This window comes from Nilaparvata lugens, chromosome 10 (assembly GCF_014356525.2).
Source record: "Nilaparvata lugens isolate BPH chromosome 10, ASM1435652v1, whole genome shotgun sequence".
NCBI lineage: Eukaryota > Metazoa > Arthropoda > Insecta > Hemiptera > Delphacidae > Nilaparvata > Nilaparvata lugens.
In genome coordinates this window covers 21,591,465-21,609,542 of record NC_052513.1, presented here as the reverse complement: position 1 = coordinate 21,609,542, position 18,078 = coordinate 21,591,465, and the positions used below count along the sequence as shown (strand labels likewise).

Sequence of the window (18,078 nt, the reverse complement as noted above, 5' to 3'; positions counted from 1 at the left end):
CAGTCAGAGGAATAGAAACTTGAACAAAAATATCATTTATATTCAAAATTTTATGTCTGTTGTTTTAGAACAACATTGGGCTGTTAGAGGAGTCACATGTGAGGAGACTTTGAGGTTATGTTATTGTGTTTCAGTTTTCAAACGCGTTCGTGGAGTTATTGTTTATTGAATTATTGTGGATGATTGTGTTTCGTTATAATGTACAAAATCTTGGATAATGGAGATTTAGACAAACTCATGAATCTTCCTGAAGATGAGTTGAATAGTTTTTTAGAAATCAAGATACCGGACAGTAATATTATTGCTGATCCTCTACAAGAGAATGTACAGGTAAGATTCTCTCCAATTTATTTTCAAAAGTCTGTTTTACCTGTGCAATCTAAATCATTAACTGAGTCAGCAGTCCTGTATTACAGGACTCATTGGTTTTTCTCAAATCAAGAAAAAAATTATTGATTAGGAATGATTCCATAATGAAATCATTCACCTTTCCTTGAATAAAGCATGATGAAAGTACCATTGATATTTCTAATGCAAAACCAAAATTTTTTACTATACGTATTTGAAATGACCCAGATGTCCCAATGTTGTTTTAAAACAACAAACCCCTAGGGGCCCCTGGAGGGTGAGAAAAATTTGGGAAAAATTATTTTCTCATTTTTAAGAGTGTTTTGAAACATAAAAACACCAGAATAATTTTTTCATCTTGTTTTTTCATAAATTGGGATAGAAAGGGTTAATTATTGTGATAGTGAATGATTGAGTTTTTGGGATATTGTAGAAGAGGAATCCACTTAGTTTTAAAACACTAGTTTAATATATTATAACTATTTATTCCCAGAAATACTTCGATGCACAATTCATACATCAAAAAATAAAAATAAAAAATGCAAGCACCCTTCATTAAAAAATGTTTTACTTACAACATGTTTCAACAGTCATGTCATTTTCAAGTGACTCCATTGCTTTAGTATAGGTCAAGTGACTCACTTGAAAATGACATTACTGTTGGTTGAAACATGTTGTGAGTAAATTTTTTTAAAGAAGGGTGCTTGATTTTTTCATTTTTATTTCTTTATAATAATTAAGAGTCGCCCAAACAAAAATGGTTACAATTTATATAATATTATGTTAGCATTATATTACTATACAAGCAGATTAGATATTTACCAACATTTATGATTTGAGCATATCATATTCATAATCCTTAAATAATATGTTTACTTCAACTGAATCATTATTACCTAATTAATTTACAAATAAAAAGTTCTCTGATTGTATTAACAAGTATATTTCAAAAAGTTCATGTAATAACATACCGGTAACTAATCATGCAATGCATATTAACTTTTCACTCTGTAGTATCAGCTATGAATAGTTATTTTTCTATAACGTATTGCTACAAGCTCATCACTATGTAAATACACTTCTACTATTCATTAGTATATACGTATTAATACATTCTAAAATAAATATTCAGTTATAGGTGTACAGTCACAAGTTACACTACTTCTTTAATTCCGTATTAAGTACTTTTTGAAAAATCAAACACGGTAGCATATACTACCTACCTGTTTATGGGAGGAAGTGGCGGAGGTACATTCATGGGAAAGTAACCATAAAAATATGGATAGCAAAAACCAGACGATATCATTTCTAAGTAGAATAATATTCACAACTTGCCAGCAACCAGCGTAAGAACAGGAATGAGCCAAGTTTTTACTCTTTCATTCGATCATTAAAATTTAGGAGAATCAACATGATAAAATGAGATAAGTTGTTAGATTAAGTATCGGAAGGGAAGTTTGGATAATTTTTAATATTGTGGATGTGATAACAAAATTCAAAATAATACTTTTATTCAGGTCTATGGTACCAGTATTTATTTATAGATGTTGCAATAATCAGATATGATATGCTTATCTATTCACCTCCATTGCTTTAGAGGAATCAAATAACGATTGTCAAGCATTTCAACTTTTATAACTTACCGTACTTCATCATGAATAATATTATTTCATTCAAAACTATGACTATTCCAATAAACATTCTCAATGAGAGAATCTTTTTTGCATATAATATTAATTTTAAAATCAGTGTTTCAAATAATTCTATTATTTTATAACGGTAAAAAAATTTGCCTAAACTTACATAGCATAACCATTCTCCATTATAGCCTACTTTTACTGTGCCGTTGTATTTGAAAGTGTAAATGCGGTTTACTTGATAAGAGATGAATTGTGTATTGTCATTATAAATTTCCTTCATTAACTTTAGTCATACAAAATCATTATCATCATCATCTTATCATGTATATCTACATTGACCATCTATCAAAATAGTCTATCCATCAGAAATTCTATTCCAAACAACTCTAGTGGAATTTTATAAAAACTATCTGTACATTTTCCATTTCATTACTTTATCACTAGTTTAAAGACATAATAGTTTTTTCCTGAGGAGAACTACTTTCATGAGACGTATGAATTTTTCACGAAATTATGAAATAAATACCGAATTAAGTAACTTTTTTGATAAAATACAGTACGGTAGTAATAACTGATTCATCAAACTCGCGGTAATACACTACCGGTATGTGTTATAATATAAAACTTATATTTTTCATCTCATTTTTATTAAAAGAATTAAAAAAACCATGGACAAATTTTCATGGAGTTTAAACTTACTAATGATTAGCTTGATGATAGTGTGTGTTTTATGATGTTGCAATTACATTATATCAATTTCTTCACAATTCAATAATTTTTGAATTGTATTTTCCCTTCCAAGAGACAATATTGTATTGTTATTATTGGAGCAAGTAGTAAATAATTGCAGTAAAGAAATAAAAAAGGTTTCGTAGATCAGTTTATTCAACGACATGTATCATGTAGGTTTTAATTATATAATAATAATTATATATTTTTTATTATATGCAGCCTATGTATTGTCTATAGTTTTTATTAACATAATTATATATAGTGTTTTATGGTTCTACTTACGTGAAATTATCGGAATAGAATTCAACACTTGTCTTAAAAGTAATACGTGGAAATAAGTTGTTATTACTTCTTCTTCAAATTATAAACAATACAAGTTTCACACGCAACTAATAGTTACTATGTCAACACGAAAGTTGAGATTATTTTACATTCCAGAGGAATGCAACAGGTTTACTCACTGATGAAGATAGGTGAATATTGGAAGTTCAATTTTCTAGAATTTGTTGTGAGAACTGAATCGTTGAGAGCTACCTTACTTACTTCAGTGTTTGATTCAGTTCCACCTGTAAACTTGGCACTGACAGGAGACGAACTTTGGCAGGTTAAATGAAAGAGAATGGCACAGAATTAGAATTCGCAATTCGATCGCGAACGCGCTTCAAAACATACTGACGAATGATCAAGTGAAGTGAAATGAACAAACAGCTGATAATAGAGTGTACAAGAGGAATGTGTAATGAATTGTTTTCTATCGTGGCTCTGAAGGTTAACTGAATTGCTTTGGAGTGGAGGGGGAAATGTGTGGTAAATGAATGAAGAGAGAGTGGAGAGGGGAGTGGTGACTAGTTTCTTGTAATAACGGAGTAACGAACTTCGATTCAACCGGTCAGATTAGATTCCTATCAAAGGTGCTGCGATGTTCACAAGAGTATCAATATGTCTATGATATCAATATCAATGTTATTGTTATACTTTATCGGGTTTGTTATCAGAGACATGAAACATTAATATAAGTAAAGAGCGCTCAAGACTTAATTAGAATAGGTGGTGACTGAGTACCGTATATTTCATTGTAGTGGTATAGAAGTTATTTTTAAATTAAAAACATAATTGTTGTAGATCTCCATGATATATAAAGATGCATATCTGAATAACTGAATGCTATTGAGATTAATACAATGTATTAGACATTATGAGCTACTAGTCACGGTTGTTATACATCATTAGAGCTGGGTTTACACACTGAAGATGGGATACAAACCGGAAGTAGTATCCCATATATTGTTCACAATAATTCTGTGTAAAAAATATAACTATTTACGCACAAAAAATATATTCAGTAGAAAGCAACTTCAATATCAGTGAAATTTTAAGAGCAATTGAATGTGAGAAACATCAATATTGAATTGAAAAGATCAATAATAGCAATTTTAAACCGTAATTGGATGCATCTTGGATGTGTTCAATTCCAAACTGTAAATATTTTTAATATAAACCTCAAAATCTATAATAACTCCTGTAATAAATCATATAACTCAACACTCATTTTACGAATAAAAATGATCTCAAAATATAAAATAAAGACATTGATTTTTGTGAAACATATGCTGTAGAATCAATAAGACAATCTTCTATAATATTATTGTAACACAAATTCTGTTATTTCTGCAGAAGGGGAAGTGTTAGTAAAAAACGGAAAATATTTAAAAATGTGTGGATGAGAAGAGAATGATCGAAATTTGTACCAATTTTACCTGGGAAAATATTTTCAAACAGAGGAGACTTCGATTAATAAAATAGCTGTAGCCTACATCAATTCATTAAACTGCTTGATAAGACATTTTTGACAGCGAAGTGAGGTCTAAGATTCAAGTCGACGGTTAGGCATTTCTCTTAATGTTTAAATGTTTAAATGTTTATATGTTGCACATTTACGGCGTTGAATTTTGCATTTCAAGGATAATATAAAAGGAAGAAGGAGCCTCCTCCATACGCCAATATTAGAGTAAAAATCAGACTATATAATTATTCATCATAAATCAGCTGACAAGTGATTACACATATGTGTGGAAAAGCCAGTCTATATATTTTGTATTTCCATAAGGTCTATAGTTTCAATCAGGTACTTGCGGATGAGAATACTGCATGAGGTTTACTGTTCACAGAACTACTAGTATATAAGATGTAAATCTTATAAAAATGTTTATGAAATACCAGATTACCAGTTATAGAATCAACATACAACTTGGAAGCAGATTGAAATTTGTTAATGAAAAACAAAAACTATGCTCAACTAGTAGTTCTGTGAACAGTAGACCTCGCGCAGTTTTTAAACCGCAGCCTCCTCTTATACTGTCCATCAAAGTAAATCCTGTCTGTATGTCGTGTCAGCGAGATATCGGTGTGAAAACGACTAACTTAATGACTGTTCGGGTTGGTGTATCAAAAATGCTAATCTCCTTCAAGTCATACTGGCAACAGGACAGCCTGAGTTCAAAGCAGAGAAAGTTCGAGAAACAATACTATGTTATTTTAGTTATTATTTGCATGCGTTATTGCACCCAATAAATAGTTCATTTAATAGTGCATGAAATAGCATTTAATGAGGCATGCAATCAATTGTCTACACAGCTGCTGATTTTTTACAGCTACATTGAGTAGCAGTAAAAAAGTTACATTGAGATATTGAATTGCATGCGTCATGGCATGCAATTTATAATCCACTCGTCAGCTGATTTATAATAAATTATTCTATAGTCTGATTTTCACTCTAATATTGGCGTGTGGAGGAGGCTCCTTTTTTCTTTTATATTATCCTTGAAATGTAAAATTTCCAAAAACCTTGTACTGTATATACGTCGACGCGCAATTTAAAAAGGAACATACCTGTCAAATTTCATGAAAATCTATTACCGCGTTTCGCCGTAAATGCGCAACATATGAACATGTAAACATTTTAACATATAAACATGAAGAGAAATGCCAAACCGTCGACTTGAATCTTAGACCTCACTTCGCTCGGCCAATAAAGAATAACAATAGATCATGCAGAAAATAGAAATAACTCATGCAATTATGTCATCAATATTTTTATTTGGGTAGAACAACTGAATAAAATAATGAAACGGTACCAATTCTTCTAGCCTTCTTGGTGAGTTAGCAATGATAAACAGACCTAGAGGTGGCGAGATAAAAATAGCTCGTGCAATAAGTGAAAAAATAAAACTAACTCATGCAATTATGTTGTTGTGATAAAATTGTTTATTCGGCTGATACAATAGAGTAAATAAGTAGAAAAATAACGATTCTTGTTTGTAAGTTAGCAATAATGAACAGACCTGGAGGTGGCTAGATCTGCACGGTTCATAGTGAATTCTTTTGCGTGAACATTCAGTCTTCCAGGGGGAGACGTGGAGCCACCGTCCATCCTCACACCTGCAACACCAACTCAATCATTACAAAAAGCATCACAAATCAAATAATGTTTAATGGAAAAGTTTAGCAAGAAAAAAGTAAAAATAAGAGAAAGATAAAAATATAAGTTGAATAAGATCATGCATGCATTACCCGCAAAAAAATATTTGTATAACAGCATATAGCAAGAAAAAATAAATACATGACAAATAGAATATGTGTGCTTGTGGTTAGAAAGAGTGGTAAGAAAGAGTATAATGCTCTAGGATTATTAATTATAAGGATAAATTTATAAGGATTATTGTGTGAAATTCTTCAAAGGAATATTTACAATCATCAAGTGGCAGTATACATTTCTAGAAATGGGATATATGTTGTGCAATAAAATATTTTTTCCACTTTCGAAGTTGAGACAAGATAAATTTTACATGAATTATTCAGCAGTTGAAAAAAATTATTTACATTAATTTGAAGAAGAGAGATATTTAGAAAGACTATTCTGTAAAGTATCTTTTCATACTTATTTTTGTACTTTGTGAACCATATTTATATTGTCTAGGTTTGTTCTTGTCTCTCAACTGCAGTTTTGTGTAGCTCAAGTCAATAAATAGATTGAGTTGGTAATTATTGTGATAATATAAGCTGATTTGAAGAGTTTGATAAATTCACGCTGTGTCATTTTGTAGTCTTCATAACCTCCTAAAAGCGAATAATGCATAAAGACGTCCCTCCGCCTGCATAAGTCTGTCTTTATTCATTTATACAATAAGTAACTTACATTATCGGAATGATGAGGAGAGGAAAAATGAGGTAACCTTATGCTATTCCTTTCCCAAATTTAGATAACGTAACACATAGTCCGAAATAGGTTAAGTCTTGTAGTTCTTCAATTCACAAAATTTTCAGTCCTCAAATATTTCCACAAAGTACATTTTCAAATTTAGGTGCTTAAAATTTAAACATAGAAGAAATATTTCACATTAATGAAAACACAATCTTGTCTGCTACTCCATGCATGTGTGCAATCGCCTTAAGGAAAAAGGCGTCTAGGATATATCTCATCACTTTTATAATTTTATAAATGATAAATTGAATTAATTTTTGTTAACATGGGCATGTAAAATAAACTTTACTTGAAACCAATCCATCTTATCCACGTGTCTGTTGTGGTTGATTGAGATACACTTCCAAATTACAGGCAACTTCCACCCAAGTTACTTTCTTTTAAAAATCACAGTGAAAGCTCAATACCAGTATTAATTTTGTTCAACACCTGAGGCAAGTTACCAATACTCCTGTCTCACGCGAAGTCTTCATTCATCCTTTCATCCAGTGAGAAGAAAGTATAGTGTTAATGGGAGAGGAAGGTGTGTAGCTTCTCATTAACATCAGACATTCATAGTAGCTGCGTAGCTGTATTTTCTCAAGATTACTGTAATAACGACTAGTCATGCATGAGCTACAGTACAGTGAATTATTTTCATCAAAGCATTCAGCTTTATTACTATGTGATAAAAGTGAGAGGAAACCTAATTATTCCATCGTTATGCACAATTTTTAAATAATGGGTAATTGATGTGATTTATTGTTAAAAACCACGTACGAAAGATATTTGATAAGGCATATAGTGTTTCTTTTGTGGAGGATAGAGGAATTTTGCAATAATGAGGAAACCGCTGTATTTCAATTCGGAGAATAATATTGGAGAAACAAACTTCCCAGTTGCGATGATATTGAATCATCATATGACTAGTGTTTTCTTCTTATGTTTCTGTTATCAGATGTTGAACTATTTATTCTAATTTTGAATCTGTTATGAATTCATTACTGATCAATAAAGCCTAGAATGCAGAGGTTTTTCATTACAATTTATTGATCAGTAATCAAAAAATCATCAAATCAATTCATCTTATCAAATACGAGTCAATCAATTTCTATTCCCTATTTCACAATTTCTATTCAACAACAAATGTATAATCTTCAAATCTTTTCTGGAAACGAAAACTGAAAATTCGCGTTACGATGGACAAATTTTTGAAACCAGACAAGTTTGATGGTGATCCGAATTCTCCAACAGCTCTACAAGAATGGAACTTCTGGCTAAAGACTTTTGAGAATTTCATCGCATCTTTTGACGAAGAAGACATCGATGATGAAAGTAAGTTGCGGTTGCTTACCAACTTTCTATCTCATTCTGTTTATCAAACAATTGCCGACAAAAATTCATATACTTCGGCTATTGACGCACTAAAATCTGCATATGTAAAACCAATAAATGAAATTCTCGCTAGACATAAATTGGCAACTAGAAAACAGTCTTCAGATGAGACAATTGACCAATATAACCAAGCTTTACAACAACTGAGTAAGAATTGTGGGTTTGCAGATGCTGATTCTGAAACTCATAGGAAAACATACATTTGTGATTCATTTATCCGGGGCCTCAGTTCTCATCAGATAAGACTGAGACTTTTGGAGTTTGACAAGCTAACTCTTGATGAAGCTATTGAAAAAGCACGTGCCTTGGAATCTGCCAGAAATCAATCAGCTTCTTACTCTTCTGAAATAACTCTTAATGCCACTTCAAATAATTCTTCAGAAAATTCATGTAAAGAAACAAATTTGTCAGCTGTAAAAACTGGAAGCTCAAGTTTTCCACCCCCAGATAATAGAAAGGCTCTTGAGCGAACAATTGGAATGTTTGCACACTATTCCAAATGGATATCCAATTATTCAGATAAAGCTAAACGGCTTCTTACAGCAAAGACCTTTCCTTTGACTTCTGAAGCTATAGCTGACTTCAATCAACTCAAAACTGAGATTTCTAAGGCATTAGTTAGTACAATTGACGACTTTGAACCTTTTGTGGTTGAAACAGATGCATCTGATTTTTCAATTTCAGCTGTCCTATCACAGTGTGGACGTCCAGTAGCATTCTTTTCTCAGAAGCTGAATGATAGTAAGCGTAAACATTCATCCATTGAAAAAGAGGCTTTTGCTATTGTGTGTGCTCTTAAAAAGTGGAGACATTTCTTACTTGGAAGATTCTTCAAAATTATCACTGACCAGCGCTCTGTATCATTCATGTTTGATATGACTCATCAAAATAAAATAAAAAATGAAAAAATACAACGATGGCGATTGGAGATGTCATGCTACAATTACGAAATAATTTACAGACCAGGAAAGGACAACCAAGTAGCAGATGCACTTTCCAGAGTGTGTAATGCAACTCAAACCGATAAATTACACTCCCTACACTGTGACTTGTGTCACCCTGGAGTGACCAGAATGATTCATTGAGTAAGAACTCATAATTTACCCTATTCAGTTGAGGATGTCAGAAAAATGACTTCTTCATGTCAAACATGTAATGCCATAAAACCTCAATTTTTCAAGAAATTGAAATCTACTCTCATAAAGGCGACACATTCATTTGAAAGATTAAGCGTGGACTTCAAGGGTCCTCTTCCATCAAAAACTAAAAACAAATATTTGTTGACAATAATTGATGAGTACTCTAGGTTTCCGTTTGCATACCCTTGTCCGAATATGAATTCATCAACTGTAATTCAGTGCCTTGTGAACTTGTTTACCACATTTGGTTTACCTTCTTATGTACATACTGACTTATGTACATCCAGAGAGCTGCAGGAATTCCTTCATAATCGAGGAGTAGCCACTTCCATGTCATCACCTTATAACGCACCAGGAAATGGCCAAATCGAACGAGAAAATGGCACAATTTGGCGCACAATGTCTCTTACATTGAAGCATAGAAATTTGGATGTATCTGATTGGGAATCTGTGCTCCCAGATTCTCTACATTCTATTCGATCCCTATTGTGTACGGCTACTAATGAGACGCCACATGATAGGATGTTCCGACACTATAGACAATCATCTAATGGTATAGCACTTCCAACCTGGCTTGCCCCTTCAAACAAAGTCCTAATGAAAGTACCTATACGAAGAAGTAAATTCGATCCATTGGTCGAGGAGGTGGATATTCTTCAAATCAACCCACAATATGCCAAGGTACGGCTTAGTGATGGAAGAGAGACAACTGTATCATTGAAAAACCTTGCCCCTCGAGGAGAAGAGAGCATTCAAGAAGATAACGATAAAAATCAAGATGATACAAATGCAGGATCAAGCCTTAGTGATCACGCAGAGCCTGAGAACAATCAAGAAAATTATCATGAAAATCAAGATGAAACAAATACAGGATTCCCCCTCAGTGATGAAGAAGAGCCTCCTGATGGCACCCTGCGAAGATCTTATAGAGAGCGCAAAATGCCTTCTTATTTGAAAGACTATTCATTGAATTCCTAAAGACGGGAAGAATGTGATGATATTGAATCATCATATGACTAGTGTTTTCTTCTTATGTTTCTGTTATCAGATGTTGAACTATTTATTCTAATTTTGAATCTGTTATGAATTCATTACTGATCAATAAAGCCTAGAATGCAGAGGTTTTTCATTACACCAGTAATTGTCCCCCAATCTCAGACGCATAGTCTTACTGGGGGAATTCCACTCAATCAATATGTTCTTTCTACTGTTTATGTAAAATTGTGATTCTTATTTTGTTGAATATCAAATATAAATATGTACATGTATTGTATGCCAAGTGGAAATAAACGAATTGAATTGAATTGAATTGAATTGAATTGACCAAATACTATCAAATATATAATTTATTTGGAAAAAGAGCATACAAATAATTTATTTTTGTTAATTCTATTTGTAATCACTAATGCATTGTAATAAACTTGTGATTTATTGAATAAATGACTTTTTATAGACACATGAAAGTTATGAAGTTATCTATCTAGGATCTATCCACAGGATCAACTACACTACTCTGAAAATTAGGAATTACTGCTTCGTTTAAATGCATGAATATGAAAATAACATAATGTTATATTAAAAGAAAACACAATAAATATAAAAACTCAGAAATTAACTGTTTCTCTGTAAAAGTCATAAAATTTTCAAAAAGTCATTTTTAGAATATTTTACTTAGGTAGGTGGTTGTAAAAGAGAATATTTTAATAAGTAGAATTTAAAAAAAATTCTACGGATGAAAAATATAGGAGGCTGAGGTGTTTCGTTTATTTCATACACGGATCCATGCATGATGAGATAAAAATAGAAATTGCTACTACAGTAATATACGTACTTTTATCATATTTGAGAAATGTATTTGAGTTCAACGGTTTTATACATTACTACATTAATTTTAGAAAATTAAGCATGTAAATAAGTGGAATGATACAGTCTTGTTTTCCATGAATGAGAAAATATTAACAAATGGTTTTATGATAATCTGTACCCTGTACATTGTAGTAAAATAAGTACAATAATATATTATACTTTAGCATTGAATAAGAAGTAGAATAATGTGTACCGGTAGGTCTATATTATATTCTAATATCAATTTTCCTCTACATTCTTGATACCGGTATTGGAATATAAATTTCCTCTCTTGGTGGAATTAATAATAGTATCTGATACTGAGAGATTGTATGAGCGGAATTGCAACTTATCATATCGTCACTAATTCGGTGTCAGTCATATATTGCGGAAGAGCACATACATCTACCTGACAAACTGTTCGCTTGACACAAGACATTTAAAATCATGGCGTAATCATATCAGACAATAATTATTGAAACTGTCACAAAACTTAATCGACAAATTGAAGCAAAGTAAAACTGGTTATCATTATACTGATAAGTGAGTTGCAAAGTGTAATGAAGCACGATAAATTTTCCCCTGAGGAAAATACAATGAAGCAGCAGATTTACAATGAATGTCTGTGAAAATAAATATTGAGTTACTAGACTGGCTCAGAACTGGTAATCAGAGTCGCATCAAAATGTTTTGATGTGTATACGTTTTTACTATCAAGTTATCGGAATGAAATAAATTGCTCTCAAAAAAAATATATTACAGTATTAATTTTTGAGATAAATGATAGCCTTCAGTTGAAATTTTTGGAATAGCTCATTTCAAAATTCGTAGCAAATGAATTTATAAATTCCGTGAATACATTTTTAAAGGTAGCTATTATGTTTTTATGTAGGAATTTTCTTTTGAAAACATAAATTTCAGATACATTCATTCCATTTAAAAAAAAAACTTGGATCATGTCATTTTCTAGAGGAACTTATTTTATTTCAATAACTTGATAGTAACCTATACAGTACAAATAGAAAAAATGAAAAACTGTCACCAGCAAAAAGTTTCCAAAAACCTGTTGCACAGCTTAATTCATGGGCCTCTAACTTTTTTAAAATATAAAATAGAGTTAACTCTTTGCTGTTTCGATGCATATAAAACTGAATATGTAAAACACTAAAATATTATGAAATTCAAATAAATACTTAAAAATTGTATTGATGTGGAAATTCAATGAAAATTTACTCACTAGGCGGTCTATAGATCTCCATCGTCGCATGTCTCACTCTTGGCATGGCGCTGAATCTTCGTTTGTCAGGGACCTGATCAACATGAAACACAGCAAATAATCGATCAACCACGTTACTTCTACATAAAATTATTTGATATAAATTCATAACGTAGAGAAATTTCATAAAGAAATATATATTAGAATACAGTGATTTGGGAAAAATACAATTCTTGAATTATATGGCTAAATAATAAATCTTATAAAACATTCATCTGTAGACATCAACAGTTTCACTGTTGTGATGAACATTATTTCATCTGCTAATCTATCTGTTAATAGAATTCATCATCTTATGTAACATAAAGTTCTTTTAGCAAATCTTATTCATTACTCACATATTTCTAGTTCAACTGATTCTGATAATTGAATATTGGATTGATTCAGATCTATTAATAGAATTTGTATTGGATCTAGATGCTAGAGAGCCTGATAATTTAGCTTATATTTCACGTATGGCATCTATTTTCACTAATAAACAAATCATAAAATGGCACACGGTATTCTAATTTAGAGAACAGTCTTATCAGGAATTCAACATAAATTATATAGTGATTGTGATGAGATTATTAATCACATCCACATTCAGCATTAAATGTCTTAGCTCTGCATCATTCTCAAATTGAACCAATTGTATGCATCTACATAAGATCTAAAAATATAGATTCAATAAACTATTGAAATATATTATATTGCCTTAATATTCGATAAATTACATTACTTTGTAACGTCTGTCTGTTTCACTCTAGAAAAAAAATCAAATTTCAGTAGTTGAGAATATTAATTAGATTTCAACTGATCAAACAAATAAAATAAAATAAAATCAGGTACCGTGTGATAATTATGAATATATTTGAATAAAGGATTCCTTAAATAGTGCAAGGAAATAGTTTATCGTACATTTGTGTAGAGTATAAAATTTCCTTTCAAAATAATAGTTATATTTTTTTATATTCATATACAAAAGCTTACAAGCAATAACCAAAAGCAATTAAGCCAGTTACATACACACATCAATTTTTGGACGTAAGATTTTTTGCCGCCTTTAAAAATTCTATTAGATTAAACAGATAATGTGTGTCAAGTTTCGTTTAATCTGGTAGAATTCGTAAGGACGGGTAAAAATCGAACGTCCAAGTTTTGATGTGTATTTAACTGGCTTTACACACACACATCGATTTCTGGACGTACGATTTTTGCCGTCCTTATAAATTCTACCAAATTGAATGGAATTTGACAAACACATGATGAAATCATATGTTTGTGAAGTTATGTTGATAGATATTATAAGATTAATAGAATTTATAAGGATCACAAAAATCTTAGGTCAGAAAATCGATGTGTGTAAAACAAGACTTGAGCTCTTGGCACATATAGCCAGCATTTTTTGCCTTGATGGCAGTGAAGCTTATAATATCGTGTATCCTAAAAATATTGTGTACATGATAAAGGAACCAGAAGCTGTAACCCCTCCCATTAGTTGAAACATTTTCTTATTATTCTTAAGCAAATATTGATCATTTCAATGACCACAACCTTCCAAAATGATTCTGCAGGCCTAGTATGTTTTTGATAATTTTGTAACTGTGACTCACATGCTGAAAATTACTTTTGGCGGCAACAATTGTTGACATTATAGAGTCCACAAATTGTAGGATATCATCCATTGGTCTAAGGAGTTTAATAGAAAATTTCAAGGTAAAATTATCATAAAATAGTATTTTAATATTTTTATTTTTTAATATTTTATTAATTCTAAAGGGTACTATAATTCTATTTTATAAAATAGTATAATATTATGAAGTGAGTTAATCGTTATTTTGAAACAGAACTGATGTTAGAACATCTTAATATGATCCATTCAATCATTGCTGACTCATTGGAAAGTTGCCGTTTGTTCTTATGTCGGGGGGATGTCAACCTACTGCAGTTACTTTTTAGCATATTCACCAGTAGCTGACACACTGTGTCAGCATTTGGCGACTGAGTTTAAAAAAAAAAATATTGCCAATTTCATCAATAATAGCCAGGACTTCCTATATACTAGTAGGCCTATATATGAGGTCCTGGTATAACTCATGAATGAGAGTGATTTCACATACATATTCATTTAATAAATGCTATTGATTAATATTTTCCAATATCTGACATTCCATGACAGCTAAATAATGGGTCATACTATGTCAGCCATAGGTTTTTATTACAATGGCGGTGTTTGACATATATTATAAGGAGGAATCACATATTTTTTTTTTCTTGTTTGATGATAAATCTGAAATTTATTATTATACTCAATTATTTCAGTACGTACATGTGCATGAAATATAAGAATTTAAAGCATTATTTCCTCTCTTTTTTCAGCCAACTCTGACTCTTCATTGAAAACTGATTCTATTAAATTGGATCTTCAAACAATGTATTAAAATATACGGTATATAATCCTATTATATTAAGCGAGCAATTTCTGTATATTTGTATATATTTTTATAACTGGCTATTTATGTTCAACGGATCTCCAAAACGGCTCTAACGATTATCACGAAAATTGGAACATAGCAGGTTTATGATATAAAAATTCGATTACACTAGGTCTTATCCCTGGGAAAACTCGCTGGAGGACATGAAAAGGATAATAATTATTTATCCTTTGGAAAACAGATGATAATTTCGTCGTCTGTCGATAATAGAGGATGCGTGTGTGGGAGAGATACAGAATTATTTCCAGCAGAGTAATAAATCAGCTTACCTCACGAGAAATATTAATTTGGAAATTTTAATCGACTTGATCAAAATAATCTGATTATTTGTTGACATGACATGGTATATCATTCTAAATTAGAGTACATCATAAGTTAATAATTATTTTACAGTTTCAAGTGATTGGTGGTGTTATTTTTTATTCAATTTGGTTTGTAAACAATCTAAATTGGTACTTTTCTGTTTGGATTGGAAATTGGACCTGAATTCAAGTGTATGGAACATAACCTACTTTTAGGCTAAAATATAGTGTATAAATCAAAATCCGGAGAAGAAACAGTTTTGGGCTTTGCATATTAGTCCTTCTCCAATCATTTTAATAATTGTGTTTTATCAATAAATAAATAACGAGCGAAGCTCGGTACCCCGATATATTTATGGATAGTATGAGTTGTATTCTTTGTTATTAGTAAGTCCTATTCCACCCTCTAGGTTTTCTAATAATTGCGAAGTATTGCTACGACGCGGACTAGCTACAGCCGGGTATGGGTCGGGGTCGGTGACCGTATTGACTGGTGGAGATACTGGGCCTACACTTCTCCCCCTGTCCTGATTCTTTACCCTCTGTCTTTGGTGGGGTATTTAATTTGAAGGGAAGTGTGTGTGCCCGTGCCGTTGTTGGCCGATTCGGCCCTCGGCTCTTGGAATTCAGGTTGGGTGTTAGGGAGAATTGAGGTAACCTTAACCAAGGATACGGATCCGGATATCAGATCCCACAAATAATTATATTTGTAAAGGTAGTACGCAATCTGAACCAACTGCGAGTTGACGGCGAGCAAAGCTGTACCTGCAAGCCCGAATAAAGGTTGTAGGTGGAGGAACTCGGGATGGAGTTTAACAAGGAATGATATAGAATTTTTGTTACGGTTTTCGCAATCTGAGACTGCGGGCTGTCGGTGTGCAGACTGAATCTGCGCACCCGGTATTAGATCAATATGATTGGAGGGGCGTAAGAGGTATAAGGTACAGGATATGGTATACCGAGTTTGAGGTATAGGAATATTTTATCGGGCTTGGGAAATGGAGATTCGTTAATAGGATTGTTCCTTCCTGTAACTAATGGGGTTTTGTTCAATAACTCGCGATCTGTGAATCGCGATATAATTCTCAGCAAGCTGAACCTGCTAGCTAAAGGTAGTATATCTATTTCAATTTTATGATCACTAAGCTCAAAGGATGAGGTTTTGGGTGTCGGATTTCTGAATCGCGAGCCTGCAGCTGCGAAGGGATTTTCAGCAATTCTGAAACTGCTAAATAGGATTTCCGCGCTAGTCTGATGACAGCGCGCGCTAGTCTGATGACAGCGCGCCGGTTATTAAGGGCCAATCTGTAACTGCCCTTAAGGGTATGGGAATCACTCTCAATCGTCCGAAACGCTTTTAAATTAATAGTCAGTATGCGACTATTATGAGAGGATAGAGAAGGGTTTACAAGGATTCTCCCAAGTTTCTCGCTGGTCTGAGAACCGCGACTGGGACGATCTCTAATCTGTGACTGAGATCTCGTGCTATACAGGGTAGGAAAATTAAGAGGAAGGAAGAGAGAGGATGCCGCGGTCTGGGGACTTCGGCGAGGACGTTCTCAAGCTGTACCTGAGAGCAGGAAGTGTTGCAGTCTGTGACTTCAACAAGGACGTTCTCAAGCTGCACCTGAGAGCGGGAAGCGTCGCAGTCTGTGACTTCGACAAGGACGTTCTCAAGCTGTACCTGAGAGCAGGAAGCGTCGCAGTCTGTGACTTCGACAAGGACGTTCTCAAGCTGCACCTGAGAGTGGGAAGCGTCGCAGTCTGTGACTTCGACAAGGACGTTCTCAATCTGTACCTGAGAGCAGGAAGCGTCGCAGTCTGTGACTTCGACAAGGACGTTCTCAAGCTGCACCTGAGAGTGGGAAGCGTCGCAGTCTGTGACTTCGACAAGGACGTTCTCAAGCTGCACCTGAGAGTGGGAAGCGTCGCAGTCTGTGACTTCGACAAGGACGTTCTCAAGCTGCACTGAGAGCGGGAAGCGTCGCAGTCTGTGACTTCGACAAGGACGTTCTCAAGCTGTACCTGAGAGCAGGAAGCGTCGCAGTCTGTGACTTCGACAAGGACGTTCTCAAGCTGCACCTGAGAGTGGGAAGCGTCGCAGTCTGTGACTTCGACAAGGACGTTCTCAATCTGTACCTGAGAGCAGGAAGCGTCGCAGTCTGTGACTTCGACAAGGATGTTCTCAAGCTGCACCTGAGAGTGGGAAGCGTCGCAGTCTGTGACTTCGACAAGGACGTTCTCAAGCTGCACCTGAGAGTGGGAAGCGTCGCAGTCTGTGACTTCGACAAGGACGTTCTCAAGCTGCACTGAGAGTGGGAAGCGTCGCAGTCTGTGACTTCGACAAGGACGTTCTCAATCTGTACCTGAGAGCAGGAAGCGTCGCAGTCTGTGACTTCGACAAGGATATTCTCAAGCTGCACCTGAGAGTGGGAAGCGTCGCAGTCTGTGACTTCGACAAGGACGTTCTCAAGCTGCACCTGAGAGTGGGAAGCGTCGCAGTCTGTGACTTCGACAAGGACGTTCTCAAGCTGCACCTGAGAGTGGGAAGCGTCGCAGTCTGTGACTTCGACAAGGACGTTCTCAAGCTGCACCTGAGAGCAGGAAGCGTCGCAGTCTGTGACTTCGACAAGGACGTTCTCAAGCTGTACCTGAGAGCAGGTACTTTTACCCAATTGAAAATA

At 33.6% G+C, this 18,078-nt stretch overlaps 1 protein-coding gene across 14 annotated transcripts in view; it reads right to left on the bottom strand.

Annotated features, from left to right (window-relative positions):
* LOC111052933 (MIF4G domain-containing protein B) overlaps positions 1 to 18,078 on the bottom strand; it is a 46,278-nt gene that overhangs the window by 12,612 nt on the left and 15,588 nt on the right. For 5 of the 14 annotated variants that reach the window (XM_039436544.1, XM_039436541.1, XM_039436547.1 and 2 more), the window contains one exon: positions 6,062 to 6,158. In XM_039436544.1, the coding sequence (XP_039292478.1) occupies positions 6,062 to 6,158 (97 nt within the window). Of the gene's footprint in view, positions 1 to 6,061; positions 6,168 to 12,576; positions 12,650 to 18,078 lie in introns of all 14 variants that reach the window. The other 9 variants (XM_039436538.1, XM_039436546.1, XM_039436549.1 and 6 more) reach the window with 3 other exon arrangements.